General features: G+C 41.9%; 1 protein-coding gene across 1 annotated transcript in view; it reads right to left on the bottom strand.

The window, feature by feature from the left end:
* Window positions 1-18,208, bottom strand: part of LRBA (LPS responsive beige-like anchor protein) — a 4,045,850-nt gene that overhangs the window by 3,318,795 nt on the left and 708,847 nt on the right. The window contains exon 7 of the mRNA XM_044063433.1: window positions 5,670-5,789. Coding sequence (XP_043919368.1) covers window positions 5,670-5,789 — 120 coding nt within the window. The remainder of the gene's footprint in view (window positions 1-5,669; window positions 5,790-18,208) is intronic.

The raw sequence follows: 18,208 nt of genomic DNA, 5'->3' as shown, positions 1-18,208 counted from the left end.
AACCTGGGTTTTTGGTTTACTTACATATATATACATATATATATATATATATATATATATATATATATATATATATAGACTTTTCTGTATATGCAGACTAGCTACTTATTCGACTGTATTACTGCCTCTTAATTCTTTTTTCAGTTGTGCACTTGCCTTGCTTCATTTAAAAAGTTTTAAATTGCTAATTTTGTTGAGTTCTAGTTGCATTTACTGTTTAGGGCTACACACTGAAGTGTGTTAGCCTTTTCTGTGTTTATTTACTGTATTATTGCATTGTTTAGCCTGTTTTAAGCAAAGAAAAAAAAACTGCCTTGTTTGCTCGTTTCCCGCCTTTCCTAACTAGTATAGTCCAGATCCCAGGCTTTGCTGGTTGCAGGAATTTATTTTCTGTGTTCAGAGCTATGCAGACCTTGCTGTGGTAGAGGTAAGTTCTACTGGTTACTACTGGGAGTGGTGAGCATTGTACTGCCTAACACTAGAGGAGTGGTTTTCAGCTCTGAAATTGTAATTTTATTAGCCATTTTGGGCTGATTTCTATCCCTTTCAACTTTCTGGCTTAAAAACACGTGTGTTTGTGCATTTTTCACATCGTGCAGCACCACGGGGCTACAGCGAAACTATTCCAGATGCCAAAAAGTCTGCTCTTCAAATTTTCCCTAGAACTATCTTGTTTCTCAGTAGTAGCACTAAAATCTGAACCCCTGTGACTAGGACTTGCTCTAGAACCTGCAGGAAAACACAAGGAAACCTTAAACTGATACAAGCACTCAACTCTCTTTGTTAATAAGGAGAAATTAATCATAGGCACTAAACAGCCTATAATTGCAAAGTACCTTGCAAAGGTAAGGGAAAACTGCTCTTGTACTTTACAAAAAAGCACCTAAACAGGCATGTCCAAAGGTCAGCTTCCGGTGACTTCTCCTATCCACCTGGTGAATCTGAGCATACTGGGGCAATGCAGCAAATGCCTCATGTACAAGCAACCCTCTCCTCCTACCACCCAACACTACAACCTGTAAGAGATGCACTTACAAAGCCAAACTGGAAGCAAAGCTCTCTCCACCCAAGAATGTGCTAGACAGTCAAGAGGAGAAGGTTAACACCTGCACTACACCTCAAGCAACACATAGCCCTTCAAAACCCACAACATCAACACTCACACAAAGCAACACTAAACCCACATATGCGGAGGCCCTTAACATTAACCTGCCCAAGCAACAAGGACCACTGAAGCTGAAACGCAAACACCAGTCATAACAAAGTGACACATAGCTCACACCAGTGGGCCACCCAACAACAGCCCCTAAGGCAAGATAACTTACCAAATACTTTAGACACAAGTGACTCTATAGTCAGGCACACTGATGACCCATTCACCAGGCTGAGCAAGGAGAAAATTAAGGTCAGCTGCCTGTCGGGTGCCAGGATCAGTCACATATCACATGCACTCAAGTCACTCCACAACAAGTACAAATAGGACTCTGTCATTGTCCATGTTGGAGTGAATGACTTGAGACGTACTTCCCTGGACTACATGATGAGAGACATGTAAGAGCTCTCAGATCATATAGCCCAGGCAGGTATGACCCTAGCCCCGAGTAGCATCCTGCCTTCACCCAGAATTATACCATAGTACAAGGACAAAATGATTGACTTCAACAATTGGCTAAGCTTCTGTTGTCATTCAAAGGGGATCCATTATCTGTCTGCCTGGGATGACATGATCGACAAACCATGGATACTTTGCCAGAGATGGTCTGCACCTGTCACCCAGGAATTCAGGTTACTGGCTAAAGCTCTTGCCACCCCTACGGTGCCTTTTTTAGGCAAGGTTCAAAGGACAAAACCACCACAGTAACAGATACAAGCATGCAAAATCTGAATGTAATGCTAGAAGTCTAAACCTCAAAATGCACTCTCTCGAGGCACTCTTAAAAATGGAGAGCATCGATATCTATGCAGTAACTAAGACCTGGTTCAAGACTCCAGAGAGCACCCATGCAATGCCAGGCTACAACTCTTACCACACTTTTCGGCCACCAAACCAAGACCAAAACACTAAAGTTGGAGGAGTGTCTATATTCACCAAGGATATTCACACCTCCAGGCTAGTTGCCCAACACAATGCATCTGAAATTCTCCAGGTGGAACTAACACTAGGTAAGACTGCAATCCAAACTGTAGCTTGATACAGATCCCCCACCATGCCCCAAGATTCTTACTACACCTTTCAAAACATACTGGAAAATATTAAGATACAGCCAAACACCCTAATACTGGGTGACTTCAACTAATCTGCCATTAACTGGGAAAACTACTCGGCTACAAACACCTTTTCCCAACGGTTCTTGGAATTCATAAATTCCAACGCCCTGGATCAACTAATCCATTGTCCCACCAGGGGCTCCAATATCCTAGACCTGGTCATTACCAACATGGGAGATAGATGCTCCACACCAGTGGTCAGACCCTCATTGGTCAAGTCTGACCAAGCAAATCACCTATGACATCCACATCCCACCCCTCACTCCCCAGTAAGGAAATCTCTGTAAAAAACTTCTCCAAAGTGAACTTCATGCTACTTAAGTCAGAAGTGACCAACTTCATGGCACCCATGCAGATGGGAGCTGAAAGTTCAACTGCCAAATCCTACACTAAGGCACTGTACGAGCACATCCACTTGTGCATGAATCGCACCATCCCAAATGGAACCAAGACTGTCTCCTCCAAAAACAGGAAGCCAATCTGGTGGTCCCCCTGCCATAAAACTATACAACAGAAGGAAGAAACTGTTGCAGAAAAGAGGAAAATCCCAGGATGCAAAAAACTCCCTAACCAGCCACAGTAAGAAGTTGAGATCCCTCATAAAATCCACCAAAGCTAGCTACGAAAATAAAATTGCCGAAGATTCCAAAGACAACCACAAGGCATTCTATAGTTATGTCAAGAATCTAAATGGCAACGCTCAGATCTCTCTCTGAGCTACAACAGAATGGCATTAAATATACTGATCCCAAGGGATATTGCCAATATCCTGGCAGATCAATTTAGTGCCAACTTCACCCCCCTCACCCCCTAAAGGGCCCATCCCAATACCAAAAGATTGCCAAATTCCGGTAATTACGGCCACACAGGTAGAAACCGCACTCTCCAAAGCTAGGAATACAGCATCCATGGGACCAGATGACATCCTGGGCTGTGTATTATATATACTACAAAATGAACTGGCACCTCACCTAAGTGTTATGTTTAATCACAGCCTCACCTCAGGCCTTGTACCCACTGAGTGGTGCACAGCTACAGTTATCCCACTTCACAGGGGGGAATCCACCTTGGATCCCAGTAACTACCATCCCATCAGTCTGACGAGAATGATCTGTAAGGGCATGGAACGCATTTTCATAGAACTTATAAACAAAGACATTGGCAACCTTCAAACACTGGACCCCACCCAGTTTGGGTTCGTGAAGGGCCGATCTTGACTCCTGAACCTGAATGACTTCTTCGAATCAGTCTCCAGAGCGGTGAACAAGGGTAAGGTGGTCCACACAGCCTATTTGGACCTCGCCAAGGCCTTTGACGCCCTCCCCCACTCTGGAATCATAGATAAACTTACTAAGCTGGGCATAAACCCTTACATCACTTGATGGGTTGCCAAGTGACTTGCTGACAGAACCCACACTTTAAAAGTAGCAGTCTCCAAATCCAGCTCCAGACAAGTGACAAGTCGAGTACCTCAGGGTTCAGTCTTGGGACCGCTCTTGTTTGACATCTTCTTCTCTGAAGTACAGGCCAACACTAAGGGACTCTGGGTAACAAAGTTCACAGATGATGCAAACTGGGAACCATTACTGAATCCCCAAATGATGTGAATATTCTACAAAAGGGTCTTACAGAAACAAATGCTTGGTGCCAGAGCCATGGGCTCAAGCTTAATGCCAAGAAATGTATAATTAACCCCTTTGGGAAAAACCATGTACCCATGAATTATCACATAGGTGGCAGTACACTACACACCGAAAATGTGATGAGAGACTTAGGGACACAGGTGGACAGTGGTCTCACCTTCAATAACCATATCATCACAACAGTCAGGAAATCCTTCTATGTGGCACACCTCATCACTAAGGGCTTTTCATCCAGAAAAAAGGAGGTCATTGTCCCACTGTACTCATCCCTCATTAGACCCATTATAGAGTACAACTCCCTATTTGGTATGCACCTCACAAGACATGTGCAACAGCTGGAAAGGCCGCAGAAATACCTCACTAAAAGAATCACAGGCCTAAAGCAGGTGCCCTATGCTGACCATCTAAAAAAAACTCCAGCTATACTCTTTGGCATATCGTCTACTCAGAGGCGATCTTTGCTTAACATACAAGGCCATGACAAACCCTGAACTGTTGGACATGCTCTACTTAAAGAAATCGCAGCCCCTCAGAGCCACACGCTCCAGGGATCTAAACCTTGTCATCACAATGAACAAAGCATGCTGGCGGGATAGGTTCCTGACCCAGAGACTCCCCATACTCTGGAATAGACTGCCCATACATGTCAAGCAGAGCGCCTCCTTGGACATCTTCAAAAGGAAGCTTGACCATTGGATGGAAGATAGGAAATTCACCCCAGGGATCACGTCAGTCGCCCTGCTAGACAGGGGCCCAGGGAAGTAAATATTGTGGGAAGAAATATCCGGGGAATTGTTTGGCTAGGCTTGTATAGGCCCTAAGGCCGATAGCCTAGTACCAACCTATGAACCTATGACCAGCATGAAAATGGTGTCAGGTACAGATTGCTGTATGGTGCTACCTGGAAGCAAGTATGAGGGTGAACAACCTTTACCTAAGATACTGGCCATTCAAATGTTACTGTTAGAGAGGACAGTGAATATCCAGTTTCAGAGACTTACAATATACTAGTGATATGTCATCCATTCTACGTTTAGCTAGTAATGTCACAGAAGAAACCTTAAAAGTGAGCAAATAGGGAGGCTGCAGCATTAATTTGGGAGAGAATAACGAAATATTTTCATCTTGGATTATGCTAGACGAAACAAAGAGAATGAAGCTGGAGAAAAAGAAGCACAGAAGAAGTAAGGAGTAGTGGGATGCAATGTTTTTCCAGTGATTCCTGAAATAAAATTATGCTGCAATTATTTTTTTTATCTTTTTATTGCAAGACAGAAAATTATGACACTATAGTGAAAATGAAACTGAAATCAGGATTACATTCTGAAGTCATGAAATAAATCTCACTGTAAAAATGAGATTTTCTTTTTGAATAACTGCTGTTTTAAAGTAATTCAGTAGCACTTGCCGAAAGTCATTAGGATGTCTGACACGTTACATTGAAATATTTGGTCAGAAATCTTGCAAGACTCAGCAACTTTCCCATTGAAGTCTTCAGGCATCAAAAGCTGTAATTAGTCACTGCTGCATAGAGTACAAAAAGTTAAGGCCAAGAAAGATTTATGGGCACAGTACGACCTGAAGGGAGAATATTTAAAACAATCCATCTTATGCCTAGAAATTTCAGGTAAATACTTGCTGGAATCCTCTTGCCTTACTACACACTGCAGCCAAGGTAAAATGAGTAAAACAGGCACATTACCAAAGCTTACTGTTTACCTATCTTTTAATTTCAGAGAACATCAGAAGCAAACTTACATCACTGGTGTTAACAAGCCAAGTTATCTCGCCATAAGATGCCAGCTCTCCATTCACGTAACAGCGAAGTTCACTGTTCTTCCAACGGTTGTATATATGCACAATGCTTACCATATACCACTAAAAATAAACAAAAGAAATTTCATGAAACTTCTCACAGCAAGACAAGAGTAAATAAAGCTAAGCAGACTTTCTTGTAGTATTTTAATATTAACTTCTCAACAGTACAAAGCAGCCACTTTAAATGTTATATTGATATTGTAAATTTAATAAAATATTTCATACTGTTATAAAAACTAACATCTGCTGAAATGAGCAGATATAATGGTTGACATTACCATACAGCCATTTAGTACTTCTGCCAATGTGCAATCAAGTCATTTAAGAGAGCTACAATATCATCTAAATACATTCCAGTTATAAAAACGGACACTTTTGGTCTCAGGTAAAAGAAAAATGTGTATGAGACTACATACAGTATGTTGAGTTTTTTTTATGAGACATAGTTAGTTGCAAGCTCACTCTACCTTCCCACCACCAAATTTCGAATCCACCTAATAGTCAAGCTGGTATCAACGACCAGAAAAATGCCACCACTTAAAAAGTAAATCCCTTGAAAAATATGCACTACAGCTATGAAATCTGTTATTTTTTTGTATTCCTTCTACCCCTATGCATGCCAGACCATTAAGTCTCCTTCCCAATCACCCTACTCAGCCACTCATTCCTGAAAATGTATCATACACAGCAAACCAGATTTCTGCTTCATATCCTCAAGTCCTTCCCTGTTGGTTGATACACACTCAGGATACACCAAGGCCTGTTATATTCTTCACCTGTAAGAGTGAAAAGCCACACACATGCCTGGGGTCTGTCACACAGGCATGTGGACTTGCAGCGCTAGGTGGACATCCCTGGACCACTATGTGGTCTGTTATACACCCATATCTCCAGGAAGTGTTTGTAGTGTAGGAGCCCAGGTTACCCCTCTTATCCCAAAATGGGGGGGAAAGCATCAGCCACTGCTCTTCTGTGCCAGTTCCCCCACTGCCTAGGCTGCAAGTCAATCCTGGGTCATCCTGCCCACATCTCTGCCCCTTGAAGCTAGCATCAAGTTAAGGAAATTATTACTGACAGTAGTAGGCAGAAATGAATTTCTTCTAGAAGAAATGCTGCATCACCTCTGCACCTCAGGCCTAGAGACGTTACATGTAGGCTTTATGTGCTGCTACAAGCATAGGTCTCATACACTCTGCTGTCAAACCTCCCAAAAAGGAGGAGGTGATGTTCACATCTTAGGGGAAAGCCAAACATATCTAAACTACAGCAAATAATCCTAGCAGATGCATCATCATTTTCTAGCACCAGCTATCATGAACGTCTTAGCAGCACTTTTCGGACAATACCTTAACGTTAAGAAAAAAATTAGAAAAGCAGCAAGAAATCCTCAACTTCTCAAGGGCTTTATACATATAAAACAATTTTGCAATCCAGAGGAGGAAGCCAGCCAAATACTGCCTACAAATTTGCACCATACTCTCTAAAGGTTGGCATACTCTTGAACAGTCCACTTTAAAAGGCAAAAAGAAATATATTGGGGGGGGGGGCATAAAACACAACTTTTTCCATCATTGCAACACTACCCTATAAACTGACCTTGCAAAATTATTTACTAGTCAGCATTCAACATCCTCTAACCTTTCCACAGTTTATGGCAGGACAGTTAAGAAAGATTCCACCCAGTCAAATGTACTACAACTGCACAGCAGTGCTGCTGTAAGCTAGGGGTGAGCAAGTCATAAGGTAAGATACCAGTTACGTTTGCATTCCATCTTCTGTCTGATGTGTGATGGATGGTTTGTTAAAGCGAGAAGCAGTTACAGTGTGTAAGCTAAAAAGAGGGATACAGATGTGAAATGCTGAACAAACTCTGCAAAAAAAAAAAAGATTCCCATTTAATTAAAAAGGAAATGCTCTTGCTTGAATGTACATCTAACAGTTAATGCTACAAGGTACAGATTTTTTTTTTTGGGGGGGGGGGTTATATGTTGTCAATATCAGATTTTTTTTAATTATTTGCTAAGTAGAGTACTTCAAAACAAACGCAAATGCTGGGGAATAGCTGGCAGTATATAAAAGACTGTAGATTTTCATGCAGTTCCTTTTGGATTGAGCTGACAAAAGGCAGCTGTTTATGTACAAGTACATGTGAATGCCTCTGGTTCTTAGGAAAGCAACTACTGGAACAGACATTTCATGAAGACACCTGGGGAGCAGTACAGGATCCAAAATGTTAGCGTAAACTGGAAGTTGCTATCACCTGTTAGAAACCTGGGGAACTTTCTTGGCTCTTCACATGTTGCAATATGTAAGTAAGCATTTTTGATCTTAAGGGTTCTTGAAGGCACTGACAACAGAAAGGCTAAAGAGTAAGCTTCTTGACATTTGAGACCTTTAGGAAGAAATTTAACTCCAATTGCCTAGAACAGGTCTCCAACTTTTGTCCTTCTAGGGGACCAGAAAGCCTGGAATAGAAACTTTTTTCCTGACATTCTGGTGAGACACTTTCTACCATTTCTTGGTATACTATATTATTAACGAGGGTAGAGGTTAGCATTGCCACCTCACAGCAAGAGGTTCTCTGGTTCAAATCTCAGTTGGGTTGACTTCTGTGTGGAGTATGCATGTCCTCCCTGTGGTCATGTGGGTTTCCTCCAGGTGCTCCGGTTTCCTCCCACATCCCAAAGACATGCGGTAGGTGGATTGGATACTAAACTGGCCCTAGGTGTGAGTGTGCGCGTGTGCCTTCTGTGGAAGGCTGGATGCCGGACTGGCAACTCGACACTGTAAAACTCCACTGTCAGTCATTCTGCGGACCATTGTTCTGCTGTGGTGATCCCTAACAGGGATAAGCTAAAAGATGATGATTATGATGAATAGCTCTAACTGATCCTCTGGACTTGGTGGCATCCACATGAAAGGCAAGGAAGGACTCTAATTCTATTGTGTATCCTGAAGTGAAGATGTCTAAAACCCATTTGTTTGAGATTACATTTTTCTAGTTCTATTCTGAAAACAGCCAGCCTGTCCCACAAGAAAGGGAAATGGCTGCGGTGATGGGAGCCCAAGGGTTGCTACTGTAGTCAGCATTAATTAGACCTGTGTAGTTTCTGTTATGAAAGGTCCCAAACAAACTTTTTTTCCCTCTTAGACATTTTAGTTTTTCAAAGGCTCTCTTCAGTTTGGCCTGCTGACCCCTGGTATGACAATGACAGAATGGAGAATATTTGGAAGGCTAATTTCTGTTATGCCTTGGCATGGACAGATGAAAGATTTGCTTAATAGTCTCCAGTGTTTTTCTATTTTTCTTCAGTTTTCTTGAAAGTTGACTGTGAAGTAGGACTGTAAATTATTTTTTTACTGACATTTGATTACCGGGACTATCTGATTGGTTAGGTACCCATTTTCAGTGGAGGCCTGGGCTTAATAATTTTACAATATTTAAAAATAATACAAACACACCCACAGTCTGAATAATTATAGAAAATTAGATATAAAACATTGATAAAGAACAGATACAACTTATATGACAATGATGTAATATTTAAAGAAATTTTTAGGAAGTTTACAGAGAAATTAAAAGCCAGTATAATACAAAAATGAAAAGCAATATGAAGTGAGAAAAGGAAAAAAGTTATGGCAAACATATAAAAAGAGTCAGAGGAGATAAACTGATTGAAGTAAAGATGTGAGTGAAAAAAGTGAGAGTAAGGAGGTGTAAGGTATGAATAGGTACTCATTCATATTTAGTGATGCAGTTTATCCTAGGGTTGAGCAAGAACACAGCCACATTTTGTCTAGGAAGTCTTTCAGAATGGTTTTGAAGGACTAGACAGAGGGTATTGACCTGATGGATATGGGTAAGGAGTTCCAGGCCTTGGCAACACAGTATGAGTACAGACCATGACCAGCATATTTGATAGGCTTGTGGACAGACAGAAGTGTTTGGTCATTGGACTGGAATACCAACTTGGGAACAGAGTTGTGCAGAATGGTATTTAGCAGATAGATGCTGGATAATTTTATAGGTGTTAAGAAGCCATATATATGTTTGTTGATGAGGTAATTCTAACCAGTTTAAGCTTTTTAGTGCTCTACAATGGTGGGTTCTGAAAGGGATATTTGCTGCAAATTTAGCCGATTACAAGTACTCCCCTACGTACACCCTTTCAGCTTAAAAACTTTCAGACTCACAAACAAACTTGTCTGAAGTTTGAATGCCATACAAGAGCTGGCTGGCATTAGTGGTCAGTCTTTAGCCCGTAAACAAACATAGCATACTGCTCTTGTTTCTCTGCGACGTGACTTGCTACCTTGAACAGTAGTACTCTTCCCCAAACATGTTGCTCCGTGGTTATCTTTACAACCTTAATACAGCAGTACCCCAACATGCCTCCAAAGCATGAGAGAGAAGCCAATAGCAGTGTTGGTGAAAGCAAAAAGTGCCATAGTACTACCATGGAAACTAAAGTGGACATAATAAAGCGAAGCAAATTGAGTGAGAAAACTGCAAACACAGCAAGTTCACTTGGAATTAATTTTTCAACTGTTTCAATAACTGTAAAAGACAAAGAACACATTATGCAACATGTGAAAGGTTCTGTATTAATACATCCCAAAATAATTAGTAAGAAACAGCGTTAATGGAAGAAATGGAAAAACTATTGAGTGTGTGGATGTAAGACCAGTATCAGCACCGCATACCTGCATGTTTTAACATAATTCAGCAAAAGGCCAAGAGTCTCTTTGAAGATTTAAAGAATAAACATGGTGACAGTGAGCGTAGGTGAAGAAACATTTAAAACTAGCCATGGCTGGTTCAATAGATTTAAGGCTCACTCAAACTTGCACAACATAAAGGTGGGTGGAAAGGCTGCCAGTGCGGACATGGTAGTGGCAAAGGAGTTTCCCAAAGTAATGTCGGCAATTACTGATGACTGAGGTTATCTACCATAGCAGAATTTCAATGTCGACGAGACAGGGTTGTACTGAGAGAAGATGCCTGAACATACTTACATTGTGAAAGAAGAGAAGTCAATGCCTGGATTTAAAGCATCAAAGGACAGATTTACACTCCTAGGTGGAAATGCTGCTGGTGACTGCAAAATGAAACCCATGTTAATCATTCTGAAAATCCCAGGGCCCTCAAGAGTGCTGTCAAAGGTTCACTTCCTGTTGTGTGGAAGTCTAACCATAAAGCATGGATGACAAGACCTCTTTTTAAAGATTGCTTTTTTCCATTACTTTTCACCTGAGATGGAAGAGTACTGCAAAAACCCACTCTTCAAGATCCTGCTTATCCTTGACAATGCTCCAGGTCATCCACCATTCCTGAATAATTTTCAAAATGACATCAAGGTGGTGTACCTGCCTCCCAATACCACTGCTGCCCTTCAACCGATGGATCAAAGTGCCATAGCAACTTTCAAGGCTTACTACCTGCGCAGAACTTTCACACAGACTGTGAAGCAGATAGAAGGGGAGGGTGGAGTGACACTGAGGATTATGTAAGAACTACGACATCTACAAGGTAATTAAGAACATTGATGCTTCCAGGCATGAGGTAAAGACTACCACCATGAATGGTATTTGGAAGAAGCTCTGCCCACAGTTTACAAACAGCTTGAATGGAATAACAGAGAGTGATTTCAGTGGCCAACAAGATGGTGGAACTGGACAGTCAACTGCAACTGGAAACTGAATACGATATCCATGAAGTGTCTGAATGCACAGTAAGGAGCTGAACAATGAGGATTTGATGGAGCTAAGAGTCGAAAGGGCCCAGAAGGACGTCACAGAGGAGGAACACGAAGCTGTAGAACTCAAGAAATTCACCTGCAAAGAGCTGGCTGAAGATTTCAACATGACTGAGAACGCACTTGCTTCTTTTGAGTCTCAGGACCAAAACACTGAAAGGTTTACAAAAGTGTGTGCAGTTACTCAAAAAGCTATTGTCTGCTACAGGAAGATTTATGAGGATGAAAAAAAATTAGCTGTGCAGACATATTTTGATAAATATCTCAAGAGAGCTGAGGTGGGACACAATACAGAAGAAAAACAAGAACCAATGCCATCTACATCCACAGGAAGTTCTTTGAATATTCCCAATTTGTGCTGATGTTCAATCTGTACACTAATCACCATCCTTTACTCAAGTATTGCATACAGTGTTATGTTATTGTACATTAAAGTATTGTTTAAGTTTGGAAAAAATACACTACTATACTTTTACAAATATAGTACTACTGTCAAGTATTAGTGGCGCTTAATCCACTAATCACATTTGTTGTACACAGCATGACTTCTGTTTATGATTACAAGACAGTATTTTTATCTTTACTGTGGATATTTCTGCTTTTTGGTACAATTTTGGTGCTTTTGTGGGGGTTATTGGTCTTTATTGGTACAATTTTGAGCACGTTCCATTAATCAATGGTGTGTTGGACTTTTGAACATTTTCGACTTACAACAAAAGCCCAGGAACGTAACCTGTTCATAAGCACGGAAGCACCTGTATAGCACTGTTCAAGTTTTGATTTGCCTGGAGGTTAGTAAGGATAGGTGTGCCATAGGCAGTGAGGGGAGGAGGTAAGCAGTGCCAAGTGCAGTTTTAGTTGTGTTGGTGATAAAGTTTTTGGCTCTGTAAAGCATCCCTAGTTTTGGCGAATTATTTTTATGAAATTTTGTAGATACGTGCCAAATTTAAGATCATAATCCAATAACATCCCTAATAATTTATGAGAAGTAACTTCAGTGGTTGCATTAAAAAAAGAGAACTTTAAATTTTGTTTTTTTATGAGAGGAATTTGGAGAAAACAGCATTATTTTTTTTTTTGGGGGGGGGGGGGCTGTGCACGAGTTGAGAGTTAAAATGGCACGTTTCAGTGGCTGTTAAAGCTTCCCAAGTAATTTTGGGTAGACGTGCCAGGTTGTCAGATGTGCATACGAGTGTGGAGTCATCTGCGTGTTGTATTAGGAAGCAAGTTGTGTGGGTGTGTGGAGTGTTGGTGAGAATATTAAAGAGGAGGGGACCAAGGACAGAGCCTTGTAGTACACTGGTGGTGACTGGGAGGTATGGAGAGAAGGTGGAGTGACATTTTAACGATGGATACCTCTTGAACCATAGAAGGGTGGCCTGAGAGAGACCTAGTGAGGACATTTGAAATAGAAGTTTGCTGTGACAAACTGTGTTGAAGGCTTTAGACAAGTCTAGAAATAAGAAAACTACCAGTTTGCTGTTATCTCTAGCTTTACTGATAGTACCAATAAAGGTTAGAAGTGCAATATTAGTACTATTGGGAGGGATGGAAGCCATGTTATGTGGGGAACAGGAGTTCTTCCTGCAAGAGATAGCTTAAAAATGCATTCATAACTGCTAAAGTATTTTGGAGAGAGGGAATAAAATTGCTACAGGTGTAAAGTTAGTGATGTCTGCTGAATTTCCTCCTATTGTAAAGTTAGTGATGTCTGCTGAATTTCCTCCTATTGTAGAAGGATAATGTGTGATTTTTGATTTCCAGAGAGGGGGATGCAGGATTCTGGACTGTAACTGGATAAGCAATGTTACTGGCTATTTTAAAGTACTCCCTTGAAAGATCATCCAATGAAGTAAAGCACGGTTTAAGTTTAAGAGTAGTTTTATATAGGATGTGAGCACAGGTTTGAAAGTGAAAATGGATGTGGTGATATGTGGCTGTGGAGCAGGGTTGGGACAGGAGGATGGGGAATCCTTGGTTAGGAAAACTATACTATCTATGAAATAACAGATGAATTCTATTGCAGTTTTGAGTGGCGAGTCACTGGGAGAGGGACTAGGGTGAAATTTTTGGCCAGGATGTTAATATTTCTTTAATGGCTGAACATAATTTTTTAGGGTTGCGTTTACTATTGTTCTGAAAGAAATTAAGAAAACGGAGATCCATACCTAAGACTGTATTATATAACTGTCCTTTTACATCAAGAATGGTCTGCATTTTGAACAAACATTCCTCCTAATCTGGGATCCCATGGCTAATGAGTTTACCACACCACATGACCTGGTTGCCCTGTTTTGCATCAGCTTGGACACACATATTCAGGGTTTGCCCTTGCTCTGTATGGCAGTACCCTCAATTTGTTTCAGAATCTTTACCACATATTTTGCCTGAAGGTGAGCATGGCAGATGTGTACCTTTTTCCCCTGAACCTGATAACTCATAATTTTTGAGGGTACTGGGGCCTGCAGTTAATATGGGAGTTCTTTACCACATCTATTGACACCACAGTTGGATTCACTATTATGTTGTTTAGACAGACTTTGGGAAGCTTTATGAACCCTAAAAAAACGGTCAAGGCTACCTTAGAGGGAGTTATGGGGGTGCCTTCAAAGGCCCTGAATACTGGAGGTACAGCTGTATGTTTGGATCTATCCAATACAAAAAGGTGTAGACGGCTCTCCTTTTTTTCCAACACCTCATGGGATTAACATCTGAAATGTTCCCTCCTGAGACTGAGTGCATCTCCAAAGGAGACTGCTATCGACTGAAAAATAACCTGATCAAACAATTCCCTCACTCATATCCAAGGGTAAAGAACACCTGGAAGATGTATGCTAAATCTCGCCTGCCTGCATAGGAAAAATCTAATTCTCTTGGGAATGGAATTTTCCTTTATTTTTATTTTATTTACTTTATTCCTTTGCTATTGTAAACTGCATATTCAAGAAGTGGCTTGGGCTGTGCTGGTGCCTGCTGTACAAACAACTCCTCTGCCAATACAAGGCAGAGTGTTTCTGTTTACAACCAAAAACAGTTACTGAAGGACCCAAAGCTGCAAGGCCTGAGACAAAGGGAATATACATTGCTAACAAATCTGATTTTGGGGGGGAACGACAGCTGCAAGAGTGACAACTCTGCCATGAACGATTTCCTGAAAATCAGTGGCATTCTGCTATTTTATCACCCTGACATGTTAAATTCAGCATCAGAGTTGGAAGGCCCACACCTTTATCAACAGTTGGAGCCACTATTTTTATGTAAACAGCGTCAGATGTGTTACAGAACGTGGTCTCTGCATTCCCGAATTTACTAAGTGGAAATATCCGTGGTTGTCGCTGACATAGCCTCCTCCAAAATGGTCAGAGACAGGCAAGATGAAACAGATGCTAAAACAAGCCCAGAAAGTGCCTCCCTGGATTTATCATCCTTGTTCTCATTTAGACACTAACATAGCAGACTTCCATTACCTAATCTCACCCTCTTTCAACAGCCTTTCACCCTAAAAGAATTCCTATGTTTATCCTTCCTTTATGCCTTTACCTTGGAGATGAACACTCCTGTGCACCATCACATGGCTTCACCACCTGTAATGCTTATATGAAGACTGACAAGTTTTTCTCTGCGTCAATCAGTAACATATTGAGGTCTCCTGACCTATACAGGTGTTCTAGTGAAACCTGCACAAATCTTAGGTTCATAGGTAAGTACTAGGCTATCTGCCAGAGGGCATCTATAAGCCTAGCCACTATGTGTTGGCTTTCGCTGCCCCCTTAGATTAGTTCCCTGTGCCTCTGTCCAGCAGAGCCATTAGTTCCCTATGCCTCTGGCCAGCAGAGCCACTGGGTAAATTTTCATGGGGAGTCTCTGGGACAGGAATCTATCCCTCCAGTACATCCTATTTATCATTGTGGTGAGGTTTAGATTCCTACAGCGTGTGGCTCTCGGGGATTTGTTTTTTTTTTTTTTAGGTGGAGCATGTCAATCAATTCTGGCTTGGACATGGCCTTGTATGTCAGGCAGAGATCACCTCTGATTAAGTGGTATGCAACCAAGTACAGCTGGAGTTTCTTCAGTTGGGCTGCATAGGGCATCTGTTTCAGGCCAGTAACCCTCTTGGTGAGGTATTTCTGTGGTCATTCCAGCTGTTGCAGGTGCCTTGTAAGGTACATCCCAAATGGGGCAGTGTACTCTATGATGGGTCTGATGAGTAATGAGTAGAAGGGCACAATAACCTCTTTTGTTCTAGATAAAGTACAGTTGTGTACACTTACCATAAATGTAGATGTTTGAGTATATTCACTGTTGGTCATCACACTTGGGTTTATCTGCCTGCAAGTAGCCCTCAGTCGAACTGAATACCAGAGTCTTGGGATTTCAGCATCGGATACTGTCGCTTCTTCCATGACATCAGGGGTATAAAACAGGCAGCCGACACAATTACGTCAGTTTTTCTTGCCCCAGATGTCAGGAGCCCCCCAAACAGGAAGCTAGTATATGATGTGGAACACCACCAGTAAAAAGTAAATAGCCCTGCCATAAAAAATGGCCATATAGAGGATAGGTAGAAAGGAGAGAGAAAAAAGTACAGTTGTGTACACTTACCATAAATGTAGATGTTCAAGTGTATTCACTGTTGCAGTCATTACATTTGGGTTATCTGCTTGCAGGAGCCCTCAGTCGGCCTGATTATCAAAGTCTTGAGTCCTGCATTGGTTGCGGTCTCATCTTCCATGACGTCAGGTAGTCAGGGGTATAAAGCATGCAGCCAACGCCATTACATCAGTTTTTCTTGCCCCAAATGTCAGGTGCCCCCATAATGGGAAGCAATTGCATACAAGGTTACACCTCCAACAAAAAATCAAATACACCAACAGCTTTTAAGCATAGTAAACAACAATAGAAGTATAGTCAATAGAAATCAGGGGGCTGGAGGGAAGGTAACCAGGACTGCAACAATGAATACACTCGAACATCTACATTTATGGCAAGTGTACACAACTTTATTATGTTCTTTGCGTTTCACTGTTGCAGTAATCACATTTGGGTAGATTCCCAAAGCTAAGGATGGGAGGAGGTAATTAATAGCATTAGGACCAGCTATAAGGCCCTGCAAGACTACAGTGGCAAAACCAGCTCTGGATTTAGAAAAAATTGGCAAGTGGTAATGCTTGGTTAAGGTATGTACAGAACTCCAGGTAGCAGCTTCAAGGATGTCCCTGGTAAGGACAACCTCTGAGAAAGGCTGTAGAGGTAGATGCAGCCCTGGTTGAATGTGATCTTATCCCCTGTGGGGTAGGTTTTCCATGGTGCTTATAGCAGAAATGAGAGCAGTGGCCTATCTACTTAGAAATGGTTTTCTTTGAAATTGCCTTCATCTCTGCCCCTGCATCAAATGCACCAGCAGCTGTTCAGATTTCCTGAGAGGTTTAATCCTGTCCAATTAAAATCTAAGTTGTCTGTGCATGCCCAAGGAGTGCAGTATTAGTTCCCCTTTGTTGTGTGGATTAGAAAAGAAGGTTGGCAAATGAATGGACTGATTAAGGGCCACACTGGATACCACCTTGGGCATGGAGGGGGGACTGGTCCTGAGGGACACCCTGTCTGCATGAAAGATGATGAAAGGCTCCACTGCCATGAGGGCCTGTAATTCAGACACTCTTCTTGTTGAAGTGATGGCTAGAAGGAAGGCTGTTTTCCAAGAAAGTAATTTCAACTCTGCATTTGCAGCTGGCTCAAAGGGAGATAAAGTGAGATTTTCCAATACAAAGTTGAGGTCCCAGGCTGGAGTACAGACTCTCCTGGCTGGACTTAAGTTTTTGGCCCCTCTGTGGAACTGCTTCAACAGTGGATGAGAGAAGAGAGGTGGTCCTGTATTGTAATGAGCTGAAATGGCTGAGGCATGAATTTTGATGGAGGAAAAGGAAAGGCCCTTGTGAAGCATCTCAGTTAAGTATTGAAGAATCTGAGGTAAATTGGGCGCTGCTGTGCCCCATCCCCTGAGTTTGGCTCCAGGAACAGAATATATTCCATTTTCAGCACAGGATTTTTTAGAAGCAGGCCTCCTTGACTCCAGAATGACATCCATCACTTGTTTACTGAGGGATGGTAATTGAGAGATCAGGTAATTAGCCAGGCTGCCAGGTTCAGGGTTTGAAGCTGTGGTTGCAGAATCTGGCCCTCCTGCTGGGACAGCAGGGTAGGGGTCTGAGGCAGGTGCCATGGTGCCAGCAGTGATGCACTGCGCAAGAGGGGGCACTAGTGTTGGCATAGACAGTCTGGTGCAATCAATATTGTCCTTGGTTTGCCCTGTTTGATCTTTAGTAGTACCTTGGAGAGGAGAGGCAGAGGGGGAAAGGAATAAACTGATAGGTTTTTCCAGGTGAAGGACAGGGCATCCACTTTCCAAGCTTGTTTGTGGGGAGTCCTTGTGCAGAATTTGTCTAATTGGTAGTTCTGGGCGGTGGCAAACAAGTCTATCTCTGGGCTCTCCCATTTGTTTCCCAACATGTTGAATATCTTTGGTTCCAGTTTCCACTTGTGTGGGTCCATGAGATTTCTGCTTAGGTCTGCCAGTGTATTTAGCTTTCCTTGCAGGAATTGAGCCTGTAGGTGCACTTGGTAACTCAAGGCTGTGTTCCACAGAGCCATGGCTAGTCTGCAGAAAGGGTATGAGTGGGTTCCTCCCTTCTTGTTTATGTACCACATAACAGTGGTGTTGTCCGT

This window comes from Protopterus annectens, chromosome 2.part1 (assembly GCF_019279795.1).
Source record: "Protopterus annectens isolate FY-2018-M chromosome 2.part1, PAN1.0, whole genome shotgun sequence".
NCBI classification, from domain to species: domain Eukaryota; kingdom Metazoa; phylum Chordata; order Ceratodontiformes; family Protopteridae; genus Protopterus; species Protopterus annectens.
The sequence above is the reverse complement of the archived record's forward strand: the minus strand, read 5'-3'. Positions and strand labels throughout refer to the sequence as shown.